This window comes from Adiantum capillus-veneris, chromosome 20 (genome assembly GCF_014529385.1).
Source record: "Adiantum capillus-veneris isolate H3 chromosome 20, ASM1452938v2, whole genome shotgun sequence".
In the NCBI taxonomy this organism is placed as follows: Eukaryota; Viridiplantae; Streptophyta; class Polypodiopsida; order Polypodiales; family Pteridaceae; genus Adiantum; species Adiantum capillus-veneris.
Window position 1 is genome coordinate 67,635,925 of NC_140950.1, and position 24,213 is coordinate 67,660,137.

The following is a 24,213-nucleotide window of genomic DNA, read 5'->3' on the forward strand; positions in this document are numbered from 1 at the left end:
AATAAGAGGTCTTGAGTTCAACTCGAATCCTCGTCGGATAGATCTTTAAGGTCTCTTGGGATGGTTTCCTACAACGTTAAAATTCTCTTCTTCTCTCTCTCTCTCTCTCTCTCTCTCTCTCTCTCTCTCTCTCTCTCTAACCTAGAAGAAAATAAAGACAAATTGACCTGCTGGGAAACACTTTAAACTAGTACCCAGGAGAAGTAACATTACAATGAAGATAGAGGAGGAGAAAAAGATGACGACGGGTTCCACCATGCACTAGTCACACCTTCCTCAAATATTAGAGCTACAGATAGTACTTTTATGGCCTTACTAATCCATGACAGACCTTTCCTTTTTCTTGCTTGACCTGCACATTCAAGCTTTATAGACTTTTTAGCAATTCCACTTAGAACCACAATTTGAACATTTAAGATTAAACTATGAAACCTGCAAAGCACATAGGTAGACTCAGTCTACACAAAAATTTCAAACTCCTTTACATAATGCACATTGAATAACTGTACTTCAGACTCACTTTTGACCTGGTACAAATGCAGAATGTCATCGCTGTAATTTCTGTTTTTCGCTAGGGGACGGTTGCACAGCTTTAGCTTTCCCTTGCTTCCCATTACAGAGCATGTCGTCGTCGTCGTCGTCGTCTTCATCCTCATCAAACTTCCTCTTATCCTTTCCCTTCTTTGCAGCAGCATGATCTGGAACTGTAAAGATGGTGACCTTTCTCTTGATCTCTTCTTCCGCTTCCAATCCTTTATCATCATCTTCCATTTCATCCTTTGGTCTCCAGATATATAAAGATCTATGAATACAACAGCGAAAAGGAGATACTCAAACACCTTTACCAGAGCATTTCCTATGTTTCAATCAAATATGTCACTACCTTGAGCTACCAGAAGCAAGTACATCTAATCGAGGATGCAGCTTGTTTACTGGAGTGATGGTCGTAATGTTTTTGTCCACAACCTCAGCTACAAGCTGCCCTGTGCTTACGTCAATAAAGTCAATCGGATGCAAAGCAATCCCATTGAAATCATCACTTATGTAACGACCAATAACTGCTAAATTTTCACTTGGATCCTGCAAAATGAGAAACCTTTTAACAGATTTACTATTGCTTAAAGCTCTGTATATGCATGCTTGTCCGTGTGTGTGTGCTGTATACTACTGCCTTGCTGTGATTGTACATAGACATGCCTTTTATCCTTCAATGCCCCTGCCCGACCAATGCCAAAAAAGAGCACGATAGAAAAGATAATGCAAAACCTTCGGATCCCATTCCGCTCGGAAGCATGTAAGATATCGATTGAAATCATGGCTGTGTACGATCTCTCTGCTTGGTTCAGCCAGATTACTGAAAATGCAATCATAAACCCTCAACCGATTGTCCTGGCAAGTAGTCAAAATCTTGTTTCCGCTTTTAGGGGAAAAAAAGGCTGAATTCACCACTCTTGGATGTGGGAGTTCTGCTAGTTGCCCTTCAGCATCCAAAAAGCGCATGTCCCAAATTCGTGCCTGGCTTACAAACATCACATTAATGACTTAGCAACACAGAAACCAATGGATATTCCAATTACAGAAGCAAACAACGCAACAGATCAGCTCTTATCACTCTAGAAAACCTGGATAGATTAGCCCTCTGACTAGAAACCAAACAACAAAAAGGCACATAATCAATGCATTAAGCAAGAGCTGTTACTTGCAAAAATGTCTGCACATGCATATGCAGGCTCACTGACAGAAGGGCACTCCTAAGGCATGGAGGCATCCCACAATGTGAGAGAGCTCTTCTAATAAAGCTTAGTGAAGAGGACTATAGGAGAATGGAAGCTAGAGAAGAGCCATGGCCGGCTTCCCTCTTCTACTTCCCCGTCACAACCACGCTCTACCACTCACACATGCACACACCTACGTGTGCCTCTTGCAATCAAACCACATGTATTTTTCTCTACACATGCTTTAAGATAGAGCCATTCACACTTCTCTAGGCTTAACCCACCATATGATCATTGCCACAACTGATGAAAAGGTCCGGATCTACTGGGTTACAATGCAATCCAACCACTTTTGAACCCTTTTTGTGTATCAGCAATGGTTTTCCAATTCTGCTGTTTGTCCTGATGTCCACCCTGCACACATGAAAAGCCACATGTCAACCATCAATAACTTACAAATAAGCACAACCATTTGAAAGCAATAACGCATAATGAAAAAAAAACCTTACTGATGCAAAAAGCCAGTATTGTCACTGGCTAGTACAACATTCCTTGTTCCATTTATATCCATCCCGTAAATCATCCGCCATGTGCTTGGACCCTAAACAATCCGAAGACGTTAAAACCTCTCTCCCTCCTTAGCATGCTTCCTCCCTCCCTCGGTGCATATTGCAACTGTGGTAAAATGCTATCCCAGCGGTCATGTCATTGAAGCAGCAAGCTAGACCGTCAGAGCTTGCCACAATGTTTTACGGCCCAAGTGCGCAAGCGATTTAAGATTGCTTGGCGGCAACAGCATGGTTAAAATAGAGACCTTCCCAAACTAAGCATTATCCAATGGCCTCACGAGGCGAGACAGAAACAAAAGCGCATGCTCCCACAACATACAAGCGCATGTACAACTGCACCTACCTACATGCAGGTGAAAGACACAAGACACAAATGCCATTTGTAGATTTGAGCATGTTTCACTTCATAATGTACGCAAGCAGCTTATTTTCTACATGCGCTGCCACCTTGAGACATCGACTTACATTCCACCCGTCGGGGTTCAAATCAATAGCTCGATTTGGAAGCCCAGTTTCTAGGTCAGAGCAGCTGACTGTACCATCAGCACCACAGCTATAAATCATCTCAGTATTTGTGGGATGGAACCTGTAATAGGAGTAAACAATTTATATTGATGCTTCCAATTTCAAGCCGAATGGTTGGAATGATCCCAAGGAAATAAGTCAAAATAGTACCTTATGCTACCTACTATGCAAGTATGTATTGAGTTATATACAGTCTTCTCATAAACCTTCTCATAATCCCAAATACCAACTTGGCCTTTCTGCTCAATCAAAAAAGTTAAAAAGCTTTCACAACGATACAAACATGGTGTAGCAGGAGATAAAGGAAGGGAAGTGCGTGCAGGGGGCAGTGGGTTTTGCTTTTTCTTCGTGAAGTAGAGCAGTAGGCATTTGCGCACCTTGTCCCCTGAAATAAGTATGTTATCTTTGGTTGGATGAAACTCTAAGTTTGTCACGCGCCGGCTGTGCAGCTTAATAATGGCACAGTCCACACGGTTGGGGACAACAGGCGGTGGCATCATCTGTGATGCATACAGAAAAGCTGCTGAGAAAGTTTCAGCAATAGAAAAGCAAAGTAGAAATTTACCGAAAAACAAGTGACAGACAGACATGCAACACAAAAGCAGCTAAATTCACACAATTAGAGCACAATGTGAGTGTGAGAATACACTCAAATTCTACATTCAATTTAGAATGACAAAACTATCAGACTGGCAAAAACAAACAAAAACATTTCCCATAAAACTAAGTATCAATCTATCTCAACAATGTAAGGACTAAGGTACCAAGGCAAGTCTGAGAATTTTTTTGAAAGGTTGATACCAATCCTGCTACTCTTCCAAGAAAATTGTTTGATGCGTTCAAAAGAATTCATCTTATCAGGAAAAATGACACAGATAACAGCACGCGTGGCCGCATCAAACCAGCATCTTGCTCTTTGGCAGCTTCTCATGCAGGGTAAAACATTATCCAATACCTTCTGACCACAGGTTGAGCAACCACCTAAAAGCTCTATAATTTGACCGGGAAATTAAATGTGAGCCGTTGCAACCTTCGATGGGGCTAGTCAGCTACATTTTACTGACTGATGTGATGAAGAATGAATATTACACTATTTGTAGCAAAACTTTTACTGGGCATTTACATACTGGCAATCAACCACTTTGCAGGACATCTTTGGCATCTACTGACCCATATCAATAACAAAACAAGAGTCTCCCAATGATGCTTTCCAGAATTTTGTTCATGCCTCTGCAAAATTCACTTAAATGAAGCTCTTGAAATTGTTCAAGACATGCTTTAACAATCACCACAATTGAGTTTTCTGCAGTGGAATGCAATGCCTTAATCAATCCAGTTTAATCAATCCAGTTTAAAGGAAACCAGAAAACTCAAAAACATTAAATGTACACCCCCTGCATAAACCAGTGCACGTGGATGTCTCTTTTGCAGCTAGAAGATGGCACCATTTCAAGGACCATAAACCCAGACAAAACAAACTAGTCTCATCAAACAAACCTTTTGGATTTGGCTTCGTAGTTGCCTTTCATGCACAAAATCGATCATGCCCAAAGATTGTCTTCTTGGAGCAGGTGTAACTCCATGCTCGGAGGCAATCCGATGGGGACAAGTTGCAGTTGTATGTCCTTCATTCAATTCACATGCAGACAATAAGCTGGTAAAAACATTGATCCCAACCTTAACAAGATGGAAAACATATAGACAAGTAGAAACACTTACCAGGTTGTTTGCACAGAAAACAAGGCTTGTTAGGGCAGTCTACATATACAGAGCCCACAAATCCTGCCTGATGATCTTTGGCCTTGCACACCTGTTTGATCCATAACCAAAAATTACTCGAAAATCTCTCTCTCTCTCTCTCTCTCTCTCTCTCTCTCTCTCTCTCTCTCTCTCTCTCTCGGAGCCCACGCAGCATTGGGTAGATTGGAGAGGATGTGACACCTTGGTGGCTTCAGCATTGCTCTATGGAACCGAGATATGGGGACCTTCACTGGATCACCACGGGAGGCCGGGTCGCTCAGACGGATGGGGGAACATGGAGAAACCTCTCGTCTCTATGATCTCGCGGCTCATTAGAGCCAAGGCATCAGTACCACGGGCCATTATCCGAGCAGAGCTAGCGGCCCCCCCACTTGTGGTGGAGGGGCTCACCAGATCAGTCTCCTTCATAAACGGCACAAGGGAACTTCCTAGAGACAGATATGCTCGCATAGCACTTGAATCATCTCGACAGTTAGCCATACAAGGAGATACAACATGCTAGTATGGGGAGATGACATCATGGCTTCAGGCACATGAGTTCAGCATAGACCGGCTGCCACCATTCCATTACTGTAACCGGCCTGTACTATCAAAAAGCGCGGTAGACTTTAGACTTAAACCTTATTTGCTTTCACCTATTTAATTTGTCGCCCACTTTACCTGTACTTTCAAGACACAACAAAGGGGAGAGGGATACAGGCTGCTAGATTGCACCTGTATGAGAAGACCGACACCAGATTGGCCCCTAACTTAGGCGCCCCTTTCGGTATTTCTTTATTGTTTAAAAGAGGGAATAAATGTTGTGGTTCCCTACAAGCTGCCCCGCACAAACTTGGCTGAATTTCAACTGTTCCGGCCCGATTTTGGCAACATAACTGTACTAGGACCCTTCACAGTCAGTATTCCCACGCATTGAATGACTTTCCCGACGCATACGGGCACTTTGCAAAACCCGGCGAGAATCTGCAGCACACTGAATTCTCTGTTTCCAGCCCCGAAAATGCGCCAGATCACCTGTACAGCGGTCCCCTCGTGTCTCCAAACCTCCTGGGGGTATTAGGGTCCGTTTAGGGACAAAACCCTAAACCTGCAAAAATACACAGCAGGCTGTACTTTACTGTTTCGTGCTCCGTTTCGCGTGCCGGTCGCATTCGTAGCAAGTCCTCGAGCTCCCACACCTGTAGGGCTACTTGCCCTTTGAATCGGACGAGATTTCTGACGTGAAACCTCTCCGAATTCACCTGTACCTGCGGGGGATTAGCCGCTAGCTAATCCAGTACCTGTGCAAGAGGCTCTTGCCTCAGCAATCGCGCATGAACCCACACAACTGTTCATTGGTCAATTGAAAAGTCCACTAGAGGGGCATAACATATTGCCATAGGGGAGAGAGAGGGCAGTGCGTAGCGTGCAGGGCATCACTCCTGGCACCGCACTGTACATAGGAGGGAAAGGAAGCACTCCATAGCTCTTAACCTGTGACAGGAACTTGCAAAATGAGCCTCCCAGCTATAAATTCAGCGCCACTTCTTGTTGCATGAGGAAAGTGCACAGAAATGTGCCACTTGGCGCATTTACAAGCTATTTCCCGTTTCGGGGTTGCCGCCTAAAAATCTCCTAACCGGTTGCCCGGTTGACTTCACTGCAGAGTAATAAAATGTTCCCCTTGTCATTCCGGAGGTAATGACGCAAACACATTTTCAGGTCCCGAAATAGCAGTTCCCTAAATTTTAGGAGATGCTGCCATTGTATCTTTCTAGGTCATCTGACCCTCTTTGTACACTGCGGCCATATCAAAAACTAAATGTAGCCTATGTAGCAAAGGATTCCACTTTGGCTAGTCAATGACCCCACTTTGGCTAACCATAGTCCTTGTCCAACCTTAGTGCTCTCTTGCCCTCAGGCCTGAACTCCTCTGAACAGTTCCACACTAGCTATGCAATGCAGGGCAGTTAGATTTCCCGAGGGGTGTTTCCAAAAAGTGAAAGTAAATAAATAATAAGAAAGAAATCAACAAAAAGGATAGATAGTAGTCACACACTGGTGACATACCCCCTCTTGAAATCTCAAACGTCCTCGTTTGCATCTATGTCGTACATGCTCACAGTCAACACTGATGTATTCAACACCTGTCGACATATGTACGACACATACATGCTCATTGTCAACCCTGGTGTATTCAACACCTCGTCGACACATGTATTGCCTACCTGTGAACCCTGTCCCAATGACATAGTGGTAGTTTCGCACTCTGCCATTGCTTTGAGTCACTAACTTTCCAATGACAAAATGGTAGGCACACATTTTGCCACTGTCTTATAGTACACGTTGGGCCCAGTAACACTTTCGAGCATACCCAAACCGTCAGTTTAAGAATGCAGTTACACATGTACCCTTTAATAGAAGCAATTACTGTATGAAATACTCACTTCTATAGCACTAACCAAACTTCTGAACATTCCATAAGAGCAATTGCCAAACTGACAATCTGTACAGCTCTAACATTCATGTAACATGTACTTGATTTGAGCTCACTTTAAATACCATGTACATCATTTGTTTCAGAAGCCATTGTCACACTGACAATCCATGTAGCTTTGAAACTCAAGGGGTCAAGGTAGGTTGCAAATCGAAGGCTTCAAGGTAAAGTGATAACAAAGTTGGTGACTCTGCAAGTTCACCTTCTTCCATCCACTTAGCATCCATTGGTGAATAGTTTCTGAACTTTACCAAGTAACGCCTAGCAACCTTGCCTTTCACTTTTCTTTCTTTATGTGCCAAAATCTCTTCCAGGACCAAGATCTTGTCAAGTTCCTCGACTTCCGGCTGATCTTCAGCTTGCATATCCTCTGCCACATCACCCACATAGGGTCTGAGAAGACTCACATGAAACGCATTGTGAATCTTCCAACTGTCGAGCAATTTCAGCCTATATGCAATATCACTGATTATGTCGCACACTTGAAAAGGCCCATAGTAACGCATGCTGAGCTTTGGAAACAGTCTTTCCTTGCCCTTCATCTTCTTTAACCTTGCCTTTTCAAAGCGCAAAAGCACCCAATCACCAAGTGAATATACCACTTCACGACGGTGACGATCAACTGCTTTCTTTTGCTTTGCCTGAGTCTTTTCTAAGGCCACTTTGACCTTCTTGTACATTTCATCCATGTCCTGAACATACTTATCTGCTTCAAATATCTTGTCCTTTGTATGCAGTATGGGAGGAACTTTCTTGCCACCTTCAACTATCTCAAAAGGTGCCTTGCCAGTTGATGAATGTGGTGTATTATTGTATGCATACTCCACCAATGGCAAATACTGCTCCCACTTTCCTTTATGCTCCGGCACATAGCACTTCAACAGATCTAGGACAGTAGAATTTGCCTCTTCTGACTGCCCATCTGTTTAAGGATGAAATGACGAAGAGAATTTGAGCGTTGCGCCCATATTCTCAAACAAACCTCTCCAGAGCAAACTTGTCATGCGTGGATCACGGTCGCTAACAATCAACTGTGGCATGCCATGATACTTGAAAATATTGCTCATAAACAAGCGAGCCATCTGATCTGGCTTTATCTTCTTCCTGACAGGAATAAAATGAGCATGCTTGCTGAATCTGCAAATGATGGTCCAAATACCATCGTTTCCTGTCTGCGTTCTCGGAAGATCAAAGATAAAATCCATAGCAATACTTTCCCATGGTCTATCTGGAATAGGTAGTGGTTGCAATAACCCTTGCCTGTCAAACTTGACCTTTTGGCATATTAGGCATTCTCGCACAAAGGCATCCACATCTCTTCTCAATGTAGGCCAGTAGAAGAATGTCTCAACCGCTTTAACTGTAGCATCGATACCACGATGCCCTGTATACGGTGGGACATGACTCTCTTCCATAACTTTGCGTCGCAATGGCTTTGTGACACACAATCTGCCATGCATCATCATGAACCCATCTTTCAGAAGATAGTGTTCATGACGTTGTCCATCCGTTAGCTGCTTGAAGACCCTTGCAAAATCTTCATCATTTGCGTACTGTTCCCTCATATGATCAAGTTCATGATGATAAGGAATTGACACAGCTGAAATTTGTGGCTTCCTTGACAAGGCATCAGCCACAACGTTCTTCTTGCCTTCCACATGCACAAACTGAAAGTGGAACATGGACAAGATATTTGCCCATCGCATATGCTTCTTAGATAACTTTGCCTGTGTCAAGAAGTATCGCAAGGTCTGATGATCCGTTTGAACAATGAAATCTGCACCTAGCAGGTAGTGTTTCCAACTTAAGAGCGCATGAATCACGGCTTGCAGTTCTTTTTCATAGACTTGCATAGTCTTTTCTAGCCCTTGCAAGATTCTACTCTCATAGGCTACTACCCTGCCATCTTGCATTAGCACTGCACCAATGCTACTACCGCAGGTGTCGCACTGGACCACTAATGACTTCCTAAGATCTGGCAACACAATGACTGGATCTGAAGTCATCTTTTCCTTCAAGAGATTAAAAGCTGAAATCTCTTTCTGTGTCCATCTAAAGGTGACTGCCTTCTTTTGAAGAGCATGTAAAGGTGAAGCAATCTCAGCGAAATTTCGGATAAACCTTCTGTATGGAGCATAGTCCCAAGAAACTTCGGACATCGTGCACCGTCTTCAAATCTGGCCATGACTTGATCGCTTCAACTTTTGCAGGATCCATTCTAACCCCATCCTTTTGAGACAATGTGTCCCAGAAAGTGAATCTCTTCCAGAAAAAATTCACTTTTCTTTGCATTGATGAGCAACCTATGACTGCGTAGCTCTTTGAACACAATGGCCAAGTGATGCCTATGCTCCTCTTCATTCTTTGAGTAGACTATCATGTCATCAAAGAATGTACCAACAAACTGCTGGTGTGGACGGAAAATTCTGTCCACCATCCTATTGAACGTAGCAGGAGCATTTGTGAGACCAAAGGGCATCACTAAAAATTCGTAAAGGCCAAACGTCGTTCTAAAAGCAGTCTTGTGCACATCCTTTGATCTAATGCGGATCTGATGGTACCCACTCTTTAGATCTATCCTGCTAAACATAGCTGCTCCTTCTAATTTGTCCAGAATATCATCAATTCTAGGTATAGGGAACCTATTCTTGATGGTATTGTTGTTCAATGCACGGTAGTCGATGCACATACACCATGAGCCATCCTTTTTCTGCACCAACAACACTGGAGACCAGAATGGAGATGAACTGGGCTGAATCTGCCCCTTTTCTAACAGCTCCTGTACTTGGCCCATTATCTCTTTCTGCTGAGCCGCACTAACCCTGTACGGAGGCTTATTTGGTGGGCTACTGCCTGGCACCAAATCTATCGCACGGTCCTCGGGTCTCTCTAGCGGTAATTGAGACGGTAATGAATCAGAAAAACAGTCACTATATTGTTGTAAAAACATTGACCTTTCTTTATCTAGCACAGATAAATTTGATTCATCACAATCTAACACTTCACGTGCAAAAACCAAGTACGCGAAAGATGCTTTTTCATTACAGAAGTAATAGCAGAAGCTGATACAGTGGGAATAGACTCCCCTTTAAGCTTTACATCCAGAACGTGAGTCTTTCCCCTGCTGTGTACAGTGATCTTTTTGTTGTAGGCATCCATGATTCCCTGTACACGGAATAACCAAGGAATACCTAACAACACATCACATCCGTCCAGTGGCATGATGTAAAATTCTTCAGCGTCTACATAGGACTGGATACGTAGGCGCAACTTTCCAATGTGGGTGTCACAGCCTCTGTATGGCCAGGACATGCCAAACCTACCTCTGCTGTATATTCCATCTCTTTAGGTCTGATTCCCAACTTTGAAGCCAATTCTGGGGAAACGAAGTTGGCTTTGGCACCTGGATCAAAGAAGATAAGAACTGTTTGATCCCTGACCTTTCCCCATGCTCTGCAAAGCTCACTTGCATCTGAATTTGGCTTGTCGCCCACCATATCTGGCACTAGACCAGCCATGGGCTTCTTTCCTTTCCTGTCCTCCTTGTCTTCAGAATCAGTTGGCCTTTTCTTTGTAGGACAATTGTAAGCAATGTGGCCAGGCTGCTCACAGATGAAGCATTTGTTCTTTGACCTCGGGACCTTCTTTTGCTCTTCCGACTTGCGAGGAAAACGTCTTTTCCATTTCTTCGCTGGTCCCTTTTCTGATTCAGCCCTAGCTTTGTCTTTCCCTGCGTTGGCTAGCTCCTGAGTCACTTTAGGAACCTCCTTGGGAACATACTTCTTCGCTGAATTTTTCTTGGTTGATCCTTCCTTGACGCCAGTATTAAATTCACAATCTTCTCCCTTGAGCAAACCATTGCCAGTGTTTGCTACCTCAATGAGCTGCGTCAAAGTAGTGACTTTGGTCTTCGTGCAGTACTTTCTCAATCCTTTGGGTAGGCCACAACAATATTTTTCAATCTGTTCTGTCAATGGCACAAATCTATAGGAAGTCACTGGAAGTAGAGCTTTCCAAAACTTCCGATTGTAGTCATCCAGATTCTTGCAAGTGGCAGCATTAAGCTAGTGCCATTCTGTCATGACATCTGCTTCAAAGTCATCAGATAACCATGCTGCTGCAAAAATCTGCTTGAAGTAAATCCATGTGGACGGAGCTTGCCCTTGAAGCAATAAAGTTGTCCACCATTGTCCCGCATCCCTGTCAAGAAAGTGGCTGCCTTGCGAACCTTTGAAGCCTCTGTAAAGTTTCCCCCTGCATAGGCCTTGTCAAACTGTTGGAGGAATGAGAGAGCCTTCTTCCTGTCATCAAACCCTGTAAAGGTCGTGAAAGTCACACCTTTGCCACCTTCTTTGTACGGAGTTTGCCTCTCCAGCGGCGTTAAGTTGTCATATGGAAGTGACTGAAACATGGGAACACTGTTAGGGTTCATTTGTGTTCCCTGACCGCAATTAAGTTGACCTGGAAATGCCATATTTGGTTGTTGATTTGTAATTCCAACCATACCAAAATTTGCATGTGGCATCCCAAATTGGCCCTAAGTGCTTTGAAACCCTGGTAGCATGCCCGTGACACCATACATGGGGTTAGGCATCATTGTTTGAGCACCCCCGAACACTGTTCCTGGCGTGTAAAACTGATTTCCAGGTGCATGACCAGCCATGCTCTGGAATACCGATCCACCTCCAAAATAGCCAGGGTGTACTGAAGGTGGTGGGAAGACTTTTTGCATAGCCTGTAGGTTCCTTCCCTGCCCATTAGAACCAGCTATAGGCTGCTGAAAAGTGGCGGGCTGAACTGGTACAGCTTGAAAGACTGGCATTTGAGCCACCTGTTCTTGCACCTTAGGCGCAGGTTGTGGAGACTGCATGTTCTCCGTCAAGTGTACAGGTGCTTCCATTGACTCTGCAGTATGAATCACCTGTGCTTGAGCCTTAACAGGCTTTTGAATATGATCCAGTGACCCAACTTGCTGAGACGGAAGAGAAGGTTGCAGAAAGGCTAAAAACCTCAGGTTTTGCATTACTTGTGTGAACATAGCCACAGCAGTAGCCAACTGGGTCCTGAATATATCATCATCCATCTGTGGTGGTCTTGAAGACTCACCCACTTCATGTGTCTGTTTACCCTGTGAAGAGGAAACCTCTTCAGTCACATCATCTGGGCTGTCAGCCATAATTGCAATTCCCTGTGTCTGGTCTATGATCCCCTGTGTCTTCAAGCCCAAACTGACCAAGGCTCACTTCTGTAGGAAAAAGTGATTTAATCCCGGCGATGGAACCATGTAACCGGCCTGTACTATCAAAAAGGGCGGTAGACTTTAGACTAACCTTATTTGCTTTCACCCATTTAATTTGTCGCCCACTTTACCTGTACTTTCAAGACACAACAAAGGGGAGAGGGATACAGGCTGCTAGATTGCACCTGTATAAGAAGACCGACACCAGATTGGCCGCTAACTTAGGCGCCCCTTTCGGTATTTCTTTATTGTTTAAAAGAGGGAATAAACGTTGTGGTTCCCTACAAGCTGCCCCGCACAACTTGGCTGAATTTCAATTGTTCCGGCCCGATTTTGGCAACATAACTCTACCCTTCACAGTCAGTATTCCCACGCATTGAATGACTTTCCCGACGCATACGGGCACTTTGCAAAACCTGGCGAGAATCTGCAGCACGCTGAATTCTCTGTTTTCAGCCCCGAAAATGCGCCAGATCACCTATACAGCTGCCCCCTCGCGTCCCCAAACCTCCTGGGGGTATTAGGGTCCGTTTAGGGACAAAACCCTAAACCTGCAAAAATACACAGCAGGCTGTACTTTACTGTTTCGGGCTCCGTTTCGCGTGCCGGTCGCATCCGTAGCAAGTCCTCGAGCTCCCGCACCTGTAGGGCTACTTGCCCTTTGAATCGGACGAGATTTCTAGTGTGAAACCTCTCCGAATTCACCTGTACTTGCGGGAGATTAGCCGCTAGCTAATCCAGTACCTGTGCAAGAGGCTCTTGCCTCGGCAATCGCGCATGAACCCACACAACTGTACATTGGTCAATTGAAAAGCCCACTAGAGGGGCATAACATACTGCCATAGGGGAGAGAGAGGGCAGTGCGTAGCGTGCAGGGCATCACTCCTGGCACCGCATTGTACATAGGAGGGAAAGGAAGCACTCCATAGCTCTTAACCTGTGACAGGAACTTGCAAAATGAGCCTCCCAGCTATAAATTCAGCGCCACTTCTTGTTGCATGAGGAAAGTGCACAGAAATGTGCCACTTGGCGCATTTACAAGCTATTTCCCGTTTCGGGGTTGCCGCCTAAAAATCTCCCGACCGGTTGCCCGGTTGACTTCATTGCAGAGTAATAAAAATGTTCCCCTTGTCATTCCGGAGGTAATGACGCGAACACATTTTCATGTCCCAAAGCAGTTCCCTAAATTTTAGGAGATGATGCCATTGTATCTTTCTAGGTCATCTGACCCTCTTTGTACAATGCGGCCACATCAAAAACTGAAATGTAGCCTATGTAGCAAAGGATTCCACTTTGGCTAGTCAATGACCCCACTTTGGCTAACCATAGTCCTTGTCCAACCTTAGTGCTCTCTTGCCCTCAGGCCTGGACTCCTCTGAACAGTTCCACACTAGCTATGCAATGCAGGGCAGTTAGATTTCCCGAGGGGTGTTTCCAAAAAGTGAAAGTAAATAAATAATAAGAAAGAAATCAACAAAAAAGATAGATAGTAGTCACACGCTGGTGACAATTACTCATTGGATGCACCATCTCTCACTCTTACACAGTCAGAGATCACCAAGCTCATACGCCAAGACCTGACCCAGCTAGACACCAGGAGGACATGGATACAACCAGCACAGGAATTGGGCACGAAGATGGCTTTCTACAGAGACCACCTTCTCCAGCTTACGGAAGATGGTTTTGTGGCGAGACCCAAATACATGGATACCCACTTGTCTCATGGGATACAATGTGCTATTGGCCAGTTACGCACATCTTCTCACCAGTTGCGGATTGAGATTGGGAGATACAGCGGAGTACCAACAGAGGGCAGGACATGCCCCTTGTGTAACATGGAACCTGAAACAGAGCTACACTATACATGTCGCTGCCCCGTCTACTACGAGATACGAGGCCGCTTCCATTGCTTGTTCAGAGAGGGTTTTGGACCACTCTCAAGAGTCATGGGATACGAAGATCAGAGATGTCTGGGTTTGTTCTTGCTCGAGCTGCGCAGACACAGAGATAGCCTGATGAATGGCAAGGCTAGCCAGTCTCAAAGACGGATCACAGACTTCTTCAGAGCAGACACGGGACAGCCGCAAGAGCCACTCCCACAACAGAGCTCCCCCTTGTCTCACACCAGAGGCACACTGATTGACCGAGCGATTGAATTGGGGAAATCCAGGCGCCCGCGACTGCGAAGAACTACACATCATCGACAGAGGCTACAACAGAAAATTCGGAGCACGCTGGCCAGGCATGCACGACGCCCGGTCAGACTACTAACCATGGAGGAAATTGATGAGATTCGCCAACGACTGATGTTAGATCTCTTGTGATTCAGCTATCCCAACAAGCCGCCCATTTTTTGCTTAATTTTTTGCTTGGCTCACATCGACCAACTTAGGACCCCATAGTATGTATCTTTGTTTTGTACTGTTGTTAGGTTATTTTGTTACTCTGACTTTGTATCAGATCCACCACTTTGTAACTTTCGGGTCTCATAGGTCATTATGGCCTTTTGAAGACATTAATATAACATTTCATTTCATCATCTCTCTCTCTCTCTCTCTCTCTCTCTCTCTCTCTCTCTCTCTCTCTCTCTCTCTCTCTCTCTCTCTCTCTCTCTCTCTTCGGAGGCGACATTCTAGGAGCATGCCCCAGAATAGTTGGTATGACAAGGAGTGCACAGACATGAGAGCCCAGCTTCAGAGAGATCTTCTTTTAGGAGTCATCACTTACAGAAAATCTCAAATTTCTACCCGGCGCCTTGTGCGACGGAAGAAACGAACTTACTTGGCCCAGATGGAGCGAGACTTGTATCAATTGTTCTCGAGTAGAGACTCAGGAGAGGCATGGGGATTCTTTCATGAGCACTTCCTGGACAGGACCCCCTTCCAGATTCTACAGAGCCATGCCCACCTACCAGCACCTTCTTTAACACTGAGATGGTAAAGAGAGCCATTGACAGGATGAGGACCAGCAGGGCATATGATCATGATGGTCTAGTAGCAGAGCACTTTATACATGATAGAGATATGCTGGTAGAGGTCCTTGCAGTGTTATTCAATCATGGTTACCTGAGACTTGGAGGTTGTCTACTATTGTGCCTATCTTCAAAACAGGTGATCCTACAGAGCCTGGGAATTACCGCACTATTATGGTTGGGCACACATTGGCACGGTTGTATGCATCCATTCTTGAGCAGCAATTGAGTAATTGGGCAGAGGGTGAGGGTGTACGAGCAAAGGGCCAGGCCGGTTTCACGAGGGGTTTCTCCACTCTTGATCATAATTTGACACTCAGAGCCATCATTGAGGAGGGCAGGTCACATGGATTGTAGATTTGTGGATTTCCATAAAGCATTTGACATGGTACCGAGAGCTTGATTGATGCGCAGACTGTAGGAGATGGGGGTGCCCATAGCGTTGATTTGGGGGATTATGGCTCTATACAGATCAGTGATGGGACATGTACGCACTCTGGTGGGGATATCTGATTTAGTACACTCCACCATTCATCTACATTCTGGATGTCAAGAGAGTATGGCTCGAATCCTGTGTTGTAGTCTCCGTCGATGCTGTGTAGCCCCTCTCTTCAATCGTGGCCATCTCGATCTCCATAGCTCCAGTGCTCGCTCGATGAGAGTGCCGGTAGTGGTTGAATGAGTGTGGGCTGAGCTCTGCAGTGATGGCTTCTCCTCTGGCTGTTCCATATCTAGTGAAAAGAAATCTGTAATCTATCTCTGGGATTGTCTCTCCCTATCTCTCCCCAATAAAGTGTCTCTATATCTGTGTAACTCAAGTAGATATAGCCCAAGACACCTCAGATCCTCATAACTCATGACCCTAGAGAAATGACCGAAACCCTCTCTTAATAAGCAATGGAAACGGCCCCGTATCTCATAGTACACTGTGCAATGACATATGTAATGTAGCTATGTCTCTGGCTCTAGCTAGCATAAGCAGCATATCCTGTTGTCTGTTGATATCCCTCTGAATCTACCAATCTCAATCTCCAACTGATGTGAGGATGTGCATATCTGACCAATGGCACACCGCAAACCATGAGACATATGTGTGTCCATGTAGCTAGGTCGAATCACAAACCCATCTCCTATGAGGTGGAGAAGATGCTCTCTATAGAAAGCCATCTTCGTGCCCAACTCCTATGGCGGCTCTATCCATGTCCTCGTGGTATCCAACTGGATCGAATGAGTCTAGTAATCTCCACCCGTGTAAGAGACATTGAGGGTGCTTGAAGGAGTACTGGAAAGGGGGCACCCTGTCCATGGTGAAGCCATGCGTCTCAAACCATGATGTCATCTGTGCATACCAGCATGAAGTGTCCCCCTCAAGTCTGGAAGACTCAAGGGCCTGTCTAGCATATCTGTCTCTAGTAGTATCCCACAAGCGGTGCACAAAGGAGACTGATCTGGTAAGCGCCTCAATCTCCATAGGAGGGGCAGCTAGCTCTGCTTGAATGATAGTGTGGGGTAAGGAGGCCTTGGCTCTAATCAGTCGAGAGATCATAGATACCAAGGGCCTCTCCATACGTCTCCAACCATCCTGGCCTATAGAAGGTCCCCATATATCTGCACCCCATACAACATAGTTGAGGCTACTAAAGTATCAGAGAGCCATAACTTTGTCCGAGGCTCCTCGAACTAAACCTGCGAACACATCCTCTCCAAGCCTCCCAAGGCCGCAAAAGCTCTAGTCAGTCTAGTCTCTGCTGCTCTCCCCAAAGAAAACCTCGGCCCAGTGAAGACAACCCCAAGGTAAATGTATGCATCTGTATACTCTACAATCTCTTGACCATATGTGAAAGTCGATGCTGATCTCTTGATACACGGTGGTGTGGTGTTAAACAACATAACCTTGGTTTTACCAACGTTTACAGACAATCCACTATCCTCTGCAAAACTGTGTAATGCATCCAGCTGTCACTGCATATCCTCTAGTGAGTCAGAGGTCAACACAATATCTTCAGCATATAACAACAATGGGATCCACGTCCCTGCCAGCTCGGCACCTCTATCATCCTCTCTGTCAATTCAATCGGACACCTCATCAACATACGTACCAAATAGAGTAGGAGACAATGGGCAACCCTGTTTCACTCCAAGATGGATTCTAGTAGTAGTATCTTTGTTCTAGTTCTTCTGTACCCAGACATGGTATTAGATTTACCATTTTGTAACAGATTAGTCTCATAGGTCATTTTGGCCTTTTGAAGACGTTAATATAACATTTCATCTCTCTCTCTCTCTCTCTCTCTCTCTCTCTCTCTCTCTCTCTCTCTCACACATCAAATAGATCTTTGAGGTCTCCTAGGATATTTTCCTACGACGTTAAAATCCTCCTCCTCCTCCTCCTCCTCCTCTTCTCTCTCTCTCTCTCTCTCTCTCTCTCTCATATGTGTCCCCCTTTCCCCTTTTGTGAGAGCTTTAGGTAATTAATAAATGCAACTAAACTCTCATTGGACCCCTTTGCCTCCTGGCCAATAGAAATCAGGCAAGCCACTGGGCTGCTAAATGCTCATTGGACCCCTTGGGAGACTGTCCAATAGTCTTCTAGAGAGCTTAATTCTTATTGGTTCTTTTATTAAGTGTTTTTAAATTAATAAAACTAGATTTACTCTAGCCTAATTCTCATTGGTCCACCTCCATGGCCATCCAATAGGATTTGAGTACACCTTGTGGACATCTGGGCTAGGGAGCTGACATGTGTCCCTCTTTCCCCTTGTATAAGGAAGCTTGTGAGTGTGTGTGTTTCTCTCTCATCCCCTACTTCCAGGGCTCGCCCCCTCCTATGTAGGACTTGTGAAGACTTTTTGGGACTCACACAAAGCATCCAATTTCCCTAGTGTTTTGACCTTTGGACACAACCTTTAAATTTTGAAACCTTAGCATTTTAGAAGTCTTAATGGGCTGAGCCTTAGGGTCTTCTAAGCCCATTGTTGCACATTGCTCTTTTGCAGATGGCCCCCCCTTTGGATCCCTACTGCTGCTGGTCTGCCAGCTTAACCAATGTTCTAGCTTTTTCTCCCCTGGTACTTCCCCATATTAAATAATCAATTTAACATGAGAAAATTATTTAGGAGAGTTAGATATTAGTTATTATGACATAAGTGTTTAAGGATTTAGCTCGGATCTAGTACTCCGCACAAACACAAGGTTACTTTACTTCACTTAAAAAAAATGAACTAACTTGAATGAAAGTGAGAGATGCAAAGAGAGAGAGAGAGAGAGAGAGAGACGACACGGCATGCCGGGTCCCAACCACCCTCAAGGGCCCCCTTGCTCTATTGCCAGAGCAAGTACTTGCTTTATTTCTTGCAAAATGTTGTTACAATGATGCTAATGCTAAGATGTTGAGATGCTGGTGGGTACTTGATGCAGATGCTTGGAACTGCTAAGATATTGAAGGGTACTGCAGTAGATATTGAGGGGTACTACAGGGTACTTGGTGCTTGAGAGGTTTAAGTGTTGGGTACTGCAGGTACTTGGTGCTTAGTACTGCGGGTACTGCTGGGTACTGCTAGTGCTTGGTATTGCGGGTACTGTTGGGTATTGAAGGTACCTGGGTGCTAAGGACACGGAGGTCCTAATGATCCCTACGCTAAGCTCGGCACGAGCCAAGCCAAAATGCAAGGGGTGGAATATTGCGACGACGATGACTATGAGGGGTACTTGTATTGCGGTGTTGTCGAGGTACTAATGGGTACTGTTGGAGATGCTTGGTACTGCAACCACAATGACGACGCTGTGGGCTGCTCTGCTATCGCCGGGGACGGCGATGGGCTGAAAACTGAAAACACGGGTGATGCTAATGGGCTGAAAAATGAAAACGTTGAGGGCTCTACAACGAGGACTGCAATCGCGACGAGGATCGGGCTGAATGCTGAAAACGTTGATGGCTGATGGGAAAAACGATGGCCTTGCTAGTGCCAAAACGCTGGTCCTGCTGATAATTCTGGAAAGGCTCTATTAATGATCCTCGGCCTTCTACTGGCGCCCACAGGACTATATCTATAGGTGCCAAATGCAGGGTCGGGCAGCCTCATAACTGAACCCCACGATTTGGAAGCTGAAAAGTCACCTAATAATAAAATGCCAAGCTAGAGGTGGTTCACACGCGGTAAAGTGCATATGCTGAAATGCGGTACTGTGCAAGAGAGGGTATGCAACTATGACCAGCCTGGGCATGCACGTCCTGCTAGAGGCTCACAAGGGTGTCAGGCTAGGTCCTCTGCTAACTATGACTGATGCTATATGGAAGCAAAAGCTTGTCGATGTGGCCCAAGTGTCCCCTCAAGCCCACACCACTGACAATGGGTTGAGTACAAACAATGGAAGGGTCCACAAAAACCACCTAAAACAATGAGTAATAGCCCCCCCCCCCCCCCCCCCCCCCCCCCCCCCCCCCCTTTTAACAACATCATCACTTCCCTCGAACAACAATCAGAGTGGGACAACAACTCAACCAAACAGATTTAGGGAGGTCTTATTGAAACCGGCCCGTAGGGCGGTAGGCGTTGGCTTTCACCCGAAATTATTTACTTTATACACACACAGAGCACTTTGCAAAGAGAACCTGCGACGGGAGTTAACACTTGAATACACACACGGCTCGGAAACTAGAATGCTCCGAGCAGACACCGACAACCTGTAGGCCCCAAAATTGGCGCCCCTTTCGGTATTTCTTTATTCTTTAGGAGGGTAAATTACAAGGTAAGGTCCTGGGAATCCTTCACGTGTATCCACCTAGATACCATTTGATTTGGCCAAATTTCGGCAACATAACAGCCCCAAAACTTGCGCGAAACCAATTCCCCTGCTGGAACTCGCTTGCACTGTCGTATACCCTCTGATTCCTGTCCAAAAACAGTAAATTCAGCACGCTGTATTTACTGGTTTTTGCCCTGTTTTCAGCCCCAAACAGTCCCCTAACTGTCCTTTGCCAGTGGGGCACGATTCCCAATGATCCTGGCGTCCGTACGGCTGAAAAACAGTGAATTTACAGCGCATACACAGCGCTGATTTTGCACCTGTACGGTGAGGTTATGACCCTCACCAGTGCCTGCTTTGGAGTAGCAATTAGCTACCCCTGTTCCTGCTCAAGGAGGCTCTTGCCTCAGCACAAAAGCATGAACCCACACAACTGTACATCAGTCAAATGAGTAGCCCTCTTGTGGGGCATCACATAGCTGCACGTAGGGGAGAGAGAGAGCAGTGTGTAGTGTGCAGGGCATCACTCCTAGCACCACACTGTACATGAGAGGGAAAGAAAGCACTCCATAGCTCTTAACCTGCGACAGGTTGCAAATGAGGCCTCTCCAAGCATAAAAATCAGCGCCCATTTTTCTGCAAGAGGAAAGTTCACCAAAATGTGACACTTGGCGCATTTTCAAGCATTTTCCCGTTTCGGGTTCGCCGCTTAAAAATATCCCAACCGACGCGTCAGTTGACTTCACGGCAGAGTTATAAAGTGTTCCCCTAGTCATACCGGAGGTAATGACGCGAACACATTTCACGGCCCAAAATAACAGTTCCCTAAATTTTAGGAGATGCTTCCGTTGGGCTCCCACTGGTCTTCTGACCATCTATCCTCATTGGGACCGCATCCAAAAGTGCAGTGTGGCCCAACTGTCGGATACTTTTTGTTGGTAGTCCCACCTTGACTTTACGCCTTAATTGAGTTCACTTCCTACTATCCACCAACTTGCTAAGTGCGACGGGGGGACCTATATGATCTTGCTCTGAGCCTAGACATCCTCTTACCATACGAATTCCAATGCCGACCACTTCCCGTCTGCGGGTGAATCTACCGTTCACATTGGCCATACAATGTCCGACCGTTTGCTACTTCAAAAAGAGGGTCTTAAACAAATAAAATAAACCCCATTGGAAAGAAACCAACAACCAAGGTTAGCAGTTGCCACATCTCTGTGACATGGTTAATAACTGCCACGTCCTCGTGACACTTACCCCCCTCTTGAAATCGCAAACGTCCTTGATTGCATACCATAAATACACGCCACTGATGATCTTGTGCTATTAACACTCTTTTATCATCGCATGTATCCGCAAGAAAGGTCGTAACATACATAGATACAAATGACTTAATGAGGCCTTCATACTTTTGCCATTTCCATCTATGGCACTGAATTCATATGTACATTTGATGTACTAGCTCTATCATTACCCCTCCTTTGCACACGTTGGGTTGGGGCATAAGTAGGCTGTAACCCAAAGGCTTCAAGGTAGAGCTGCAATACATTTGGTGACTCTGACAGTTCATGCTCTTCCATCCACTTTGCATCCATAGGCGGATAGTTCTTGAACTTCACCAAATAACGTCTTGCAACTTGTCCTTTAACTTTTCTGTCCTTATGTGCCAAAACTTGCTCAGGTACTAGGATCTCATCAAGTTCCTCAACTTCTGGCTGATCCTCAACTGGCATATCTTCTGGCACATCACCCACGAAGGGTCTTAGAAGACTCACGTGAAACGCATTATGAATCTTCCACGCATCAGGCAGTTTCAGCCTGTAAGCCACATCGCTGATCTTGTCAAGCACTTGAAAAGGCCCATAGTAACGCATGCTGAGCTTAGGAAACAGCCATTCCTTGCCCTTCATCTTCTTTAACCTTTCCTTTTCGAACCTTAAAAGAACCCAATCACCAGGTGATAGTAGCAATTCACGACGGTGACGATCAGCAGCCTTTTTCTGTTTTGCCTGAGTCTTCTCCAAGGCAACTTTAATCTTCTTATACATCTCATCCATGTTCTCAACATATCGATCTGCCTCAAAGATCTTGTCCTTTGTATGCAAAATGGGAGGAACCTTTTTGCCGCCTTCAACAATTTCAAAAGGTGCTTTGCCAGTAGACGAATGCACCGTATTATTGTACGCATACTCAAGCATAGGCAAATACTGTTCCCACTTGCCCTTATTATCTGACACATAGCATTTCAGCAGATCTAAGACAGTAGAATTAGCCTCTTCTAACTGTCCATCAGTTTGTGGATGAAACGAAGACGAGAACTTGAGCGTAGTACCCATGTTCTCAAACAATCCTCTCCAGAACAAACTGGTCATGCGAGGATCACGATCACTGATAATCGATTGTGGCATACCCTGGTACTTAAACACATTGTACATGAACAAGCGTACCATCTGATCAGATTTTATCTTCTTCCTGGCAGGGATAAAATGGGCTTGCTTGCTGAACCTGCAGATAATGGTCCATATACCATCATTCCCTGTTGGCGTCCTTGGAAGATCAAAGATAAAGTCCACAGCAATGCTTTCCCATGGCTTATCCGGAATCGGCAGTGGTTGTAACAACCCTGGTGCCTTTTGTCTGTCAAACTTGACCTTTTGGCAAACTATGCATGCTCGCACAAAGGCATCCACATCTCTCCTCAAGGTAGGCCAATAGAAGAACGTCTCTACCGCTTTAACTGTTGCATCAATGCCACGATGCCCTGCATCCGGTGGGACATGACTCTCTTCCATGACCTTATGTCGCAGTGGCCTAGTGACACAAAGTTTGCCATGCATCATCATAAAACCATCTCTGAGGAGGTAGTGCTCATCATGTTGCCCCTCTTGTAATTGTTCAAAGATCCTTGCAAAATCTTCATCAGCAGTATACTGTTCCTTCATGTCATCTAACTCATGATGATAAGGAATTGACACAGCTGAAATTTGTGGCTTTCTTGATAACGCATCAGCCACAACATTCTTCTTGCCTTCCACATGCATAATCTGGAAGTGGAACATGGAAAGAATGTTCGCCCATCGCATATGCTTTTCGGATAACTTTGACTATGTCAAGAAGTATCGCAAGGTCTGATGATCTGTTTGGACAACAAAATCAGCACCTAAGAGGTAGTGCTTCCAGCTAGAAAGCGCATGAATCACGGCCAAGAGCTCTTTCTCATAGACTTGCATAGTCCTCTCTGGCCTTTGCAAAATTCGGCTTTCATAGGCTACTACCCGTCCATCTTGCATTAGCACTGCTCCGATGCTACTGCCACACGCGTCACACTGGACCACAAATGACTTCCTGAGATCTGGCAGAACAATAACTGGATCTAAAGTCAACTTTTCCTTTAAGAGACTAAAAGCTGAAATCTCTTTTTGGGTCCATCTGAAAGTGACCTCTTTCTTTTGCAATGCGTGAAGAGGCGATGCTATCTCTGCAAAATTTCTGATAAACCTTCTATAGTAGGAACACAATCCCAAGAAGCTTCTGACATCGTGCACAGTCTTCAAGTCTGGCCATGTCTTGATAGCTTCGACCTTTGCGGGATCCATTCTAACACCATCCTTTGAGACTATGTGGCCCAGAAAGTGGATCTCTTCAAGGAAGAATTCACTTTTCTTAGGATTGACAAGTAACCTGTGACTGCGCAGCTCTTCGAACACAATGGTCAAGTGACGCCTATGCTCCTCTTCATTCTTCGAATACACAATCATGTCATCGAAGAATGTTCCAACAAACTGTTGATGCGAGCGAAAAATCCGATCCATCATTCTGTTGAACGTGGCAGGAGCATTTGTTAGCCCAAACGGCATCACTAGAAACTCATAAAGACCAAATGTTGTTCTCAACGCAGTCTTGTGCACATCCTCTGGGCTTATACGAATCTGATGGTACCCACTCTTCAGGTCTATCCTGCTGAAAATTGCAGCACCCTCTAAACGATCGAGAATATCATCAATGCGAGGAATAGGAAACCTATTCTTGATGGTATTCTTATTCAACGCACGGTAATCAATACACATGCGCCATGAGCCATCCTTCTTCTGCACTAGGAGCACTGGGGAGCAAAAGGGTGAAGAACTAGGCTGAATCAGCCCCTTCTCTAATAACTCCTCAACCTGGCCCATAATCTCTTTCTGCTGCGCCGCACTAACCCTGTAGGG

General features: G+C 45.2%; 1 protein-coding gene across 1 annotated transcript in view; it reads right to left on the bottom strand.

Moving 5' to 3' along the window:
• Positions 1-220: 220 nt before the first annotated feature.
• The window catches only part of DDB2 (damaged DNA binding 2), a 29,752-nt gene continuing 5,759 nt past the window's right edge, over positions 221-24,213 (bottom strand). Inside the window, exons 2-12 of the mRNA XM_086492510.1 lie at positions 4,529-4,619; positions 4,307-4,434; positions 3,187-3,309; positions 2,960-3,048; positions 2,750-2,870; positions 2,225-2,316; positions 2,000-2,129; positions 1,267-1,515; positions 884-1,080; positions 521-802; positions 221-352 (exon numbers count right to left, since the gene is read on the bottom strand). Coding sequence (XP_086348636.1) covers positions 547-802; positions 884-1,080; positions 1,267-1,515; positions 2,000-2,129; positions 2,225-2,316; positions 2,750-2,870; positions 2,960-3,048; positions 3,187-3,309; positions 4,307-4,434; positions 4,529-4,619 — 1,476 coding nt within the window. The 3' untranslated portion in view covers positions 221-352; positions 521-546. The remainder of the gene's footprint in view (positions 353-520; positions 803-883; positions 1,081-1,266; positions 1,516-1,999; positions 2,130-2,224; positions 2,317-2,749; positions 2,871-2,959; positions 3,049-3,186; positions 3,310-4,306; positions 4,435-4,528; positions 4,620-24,213) is intronic.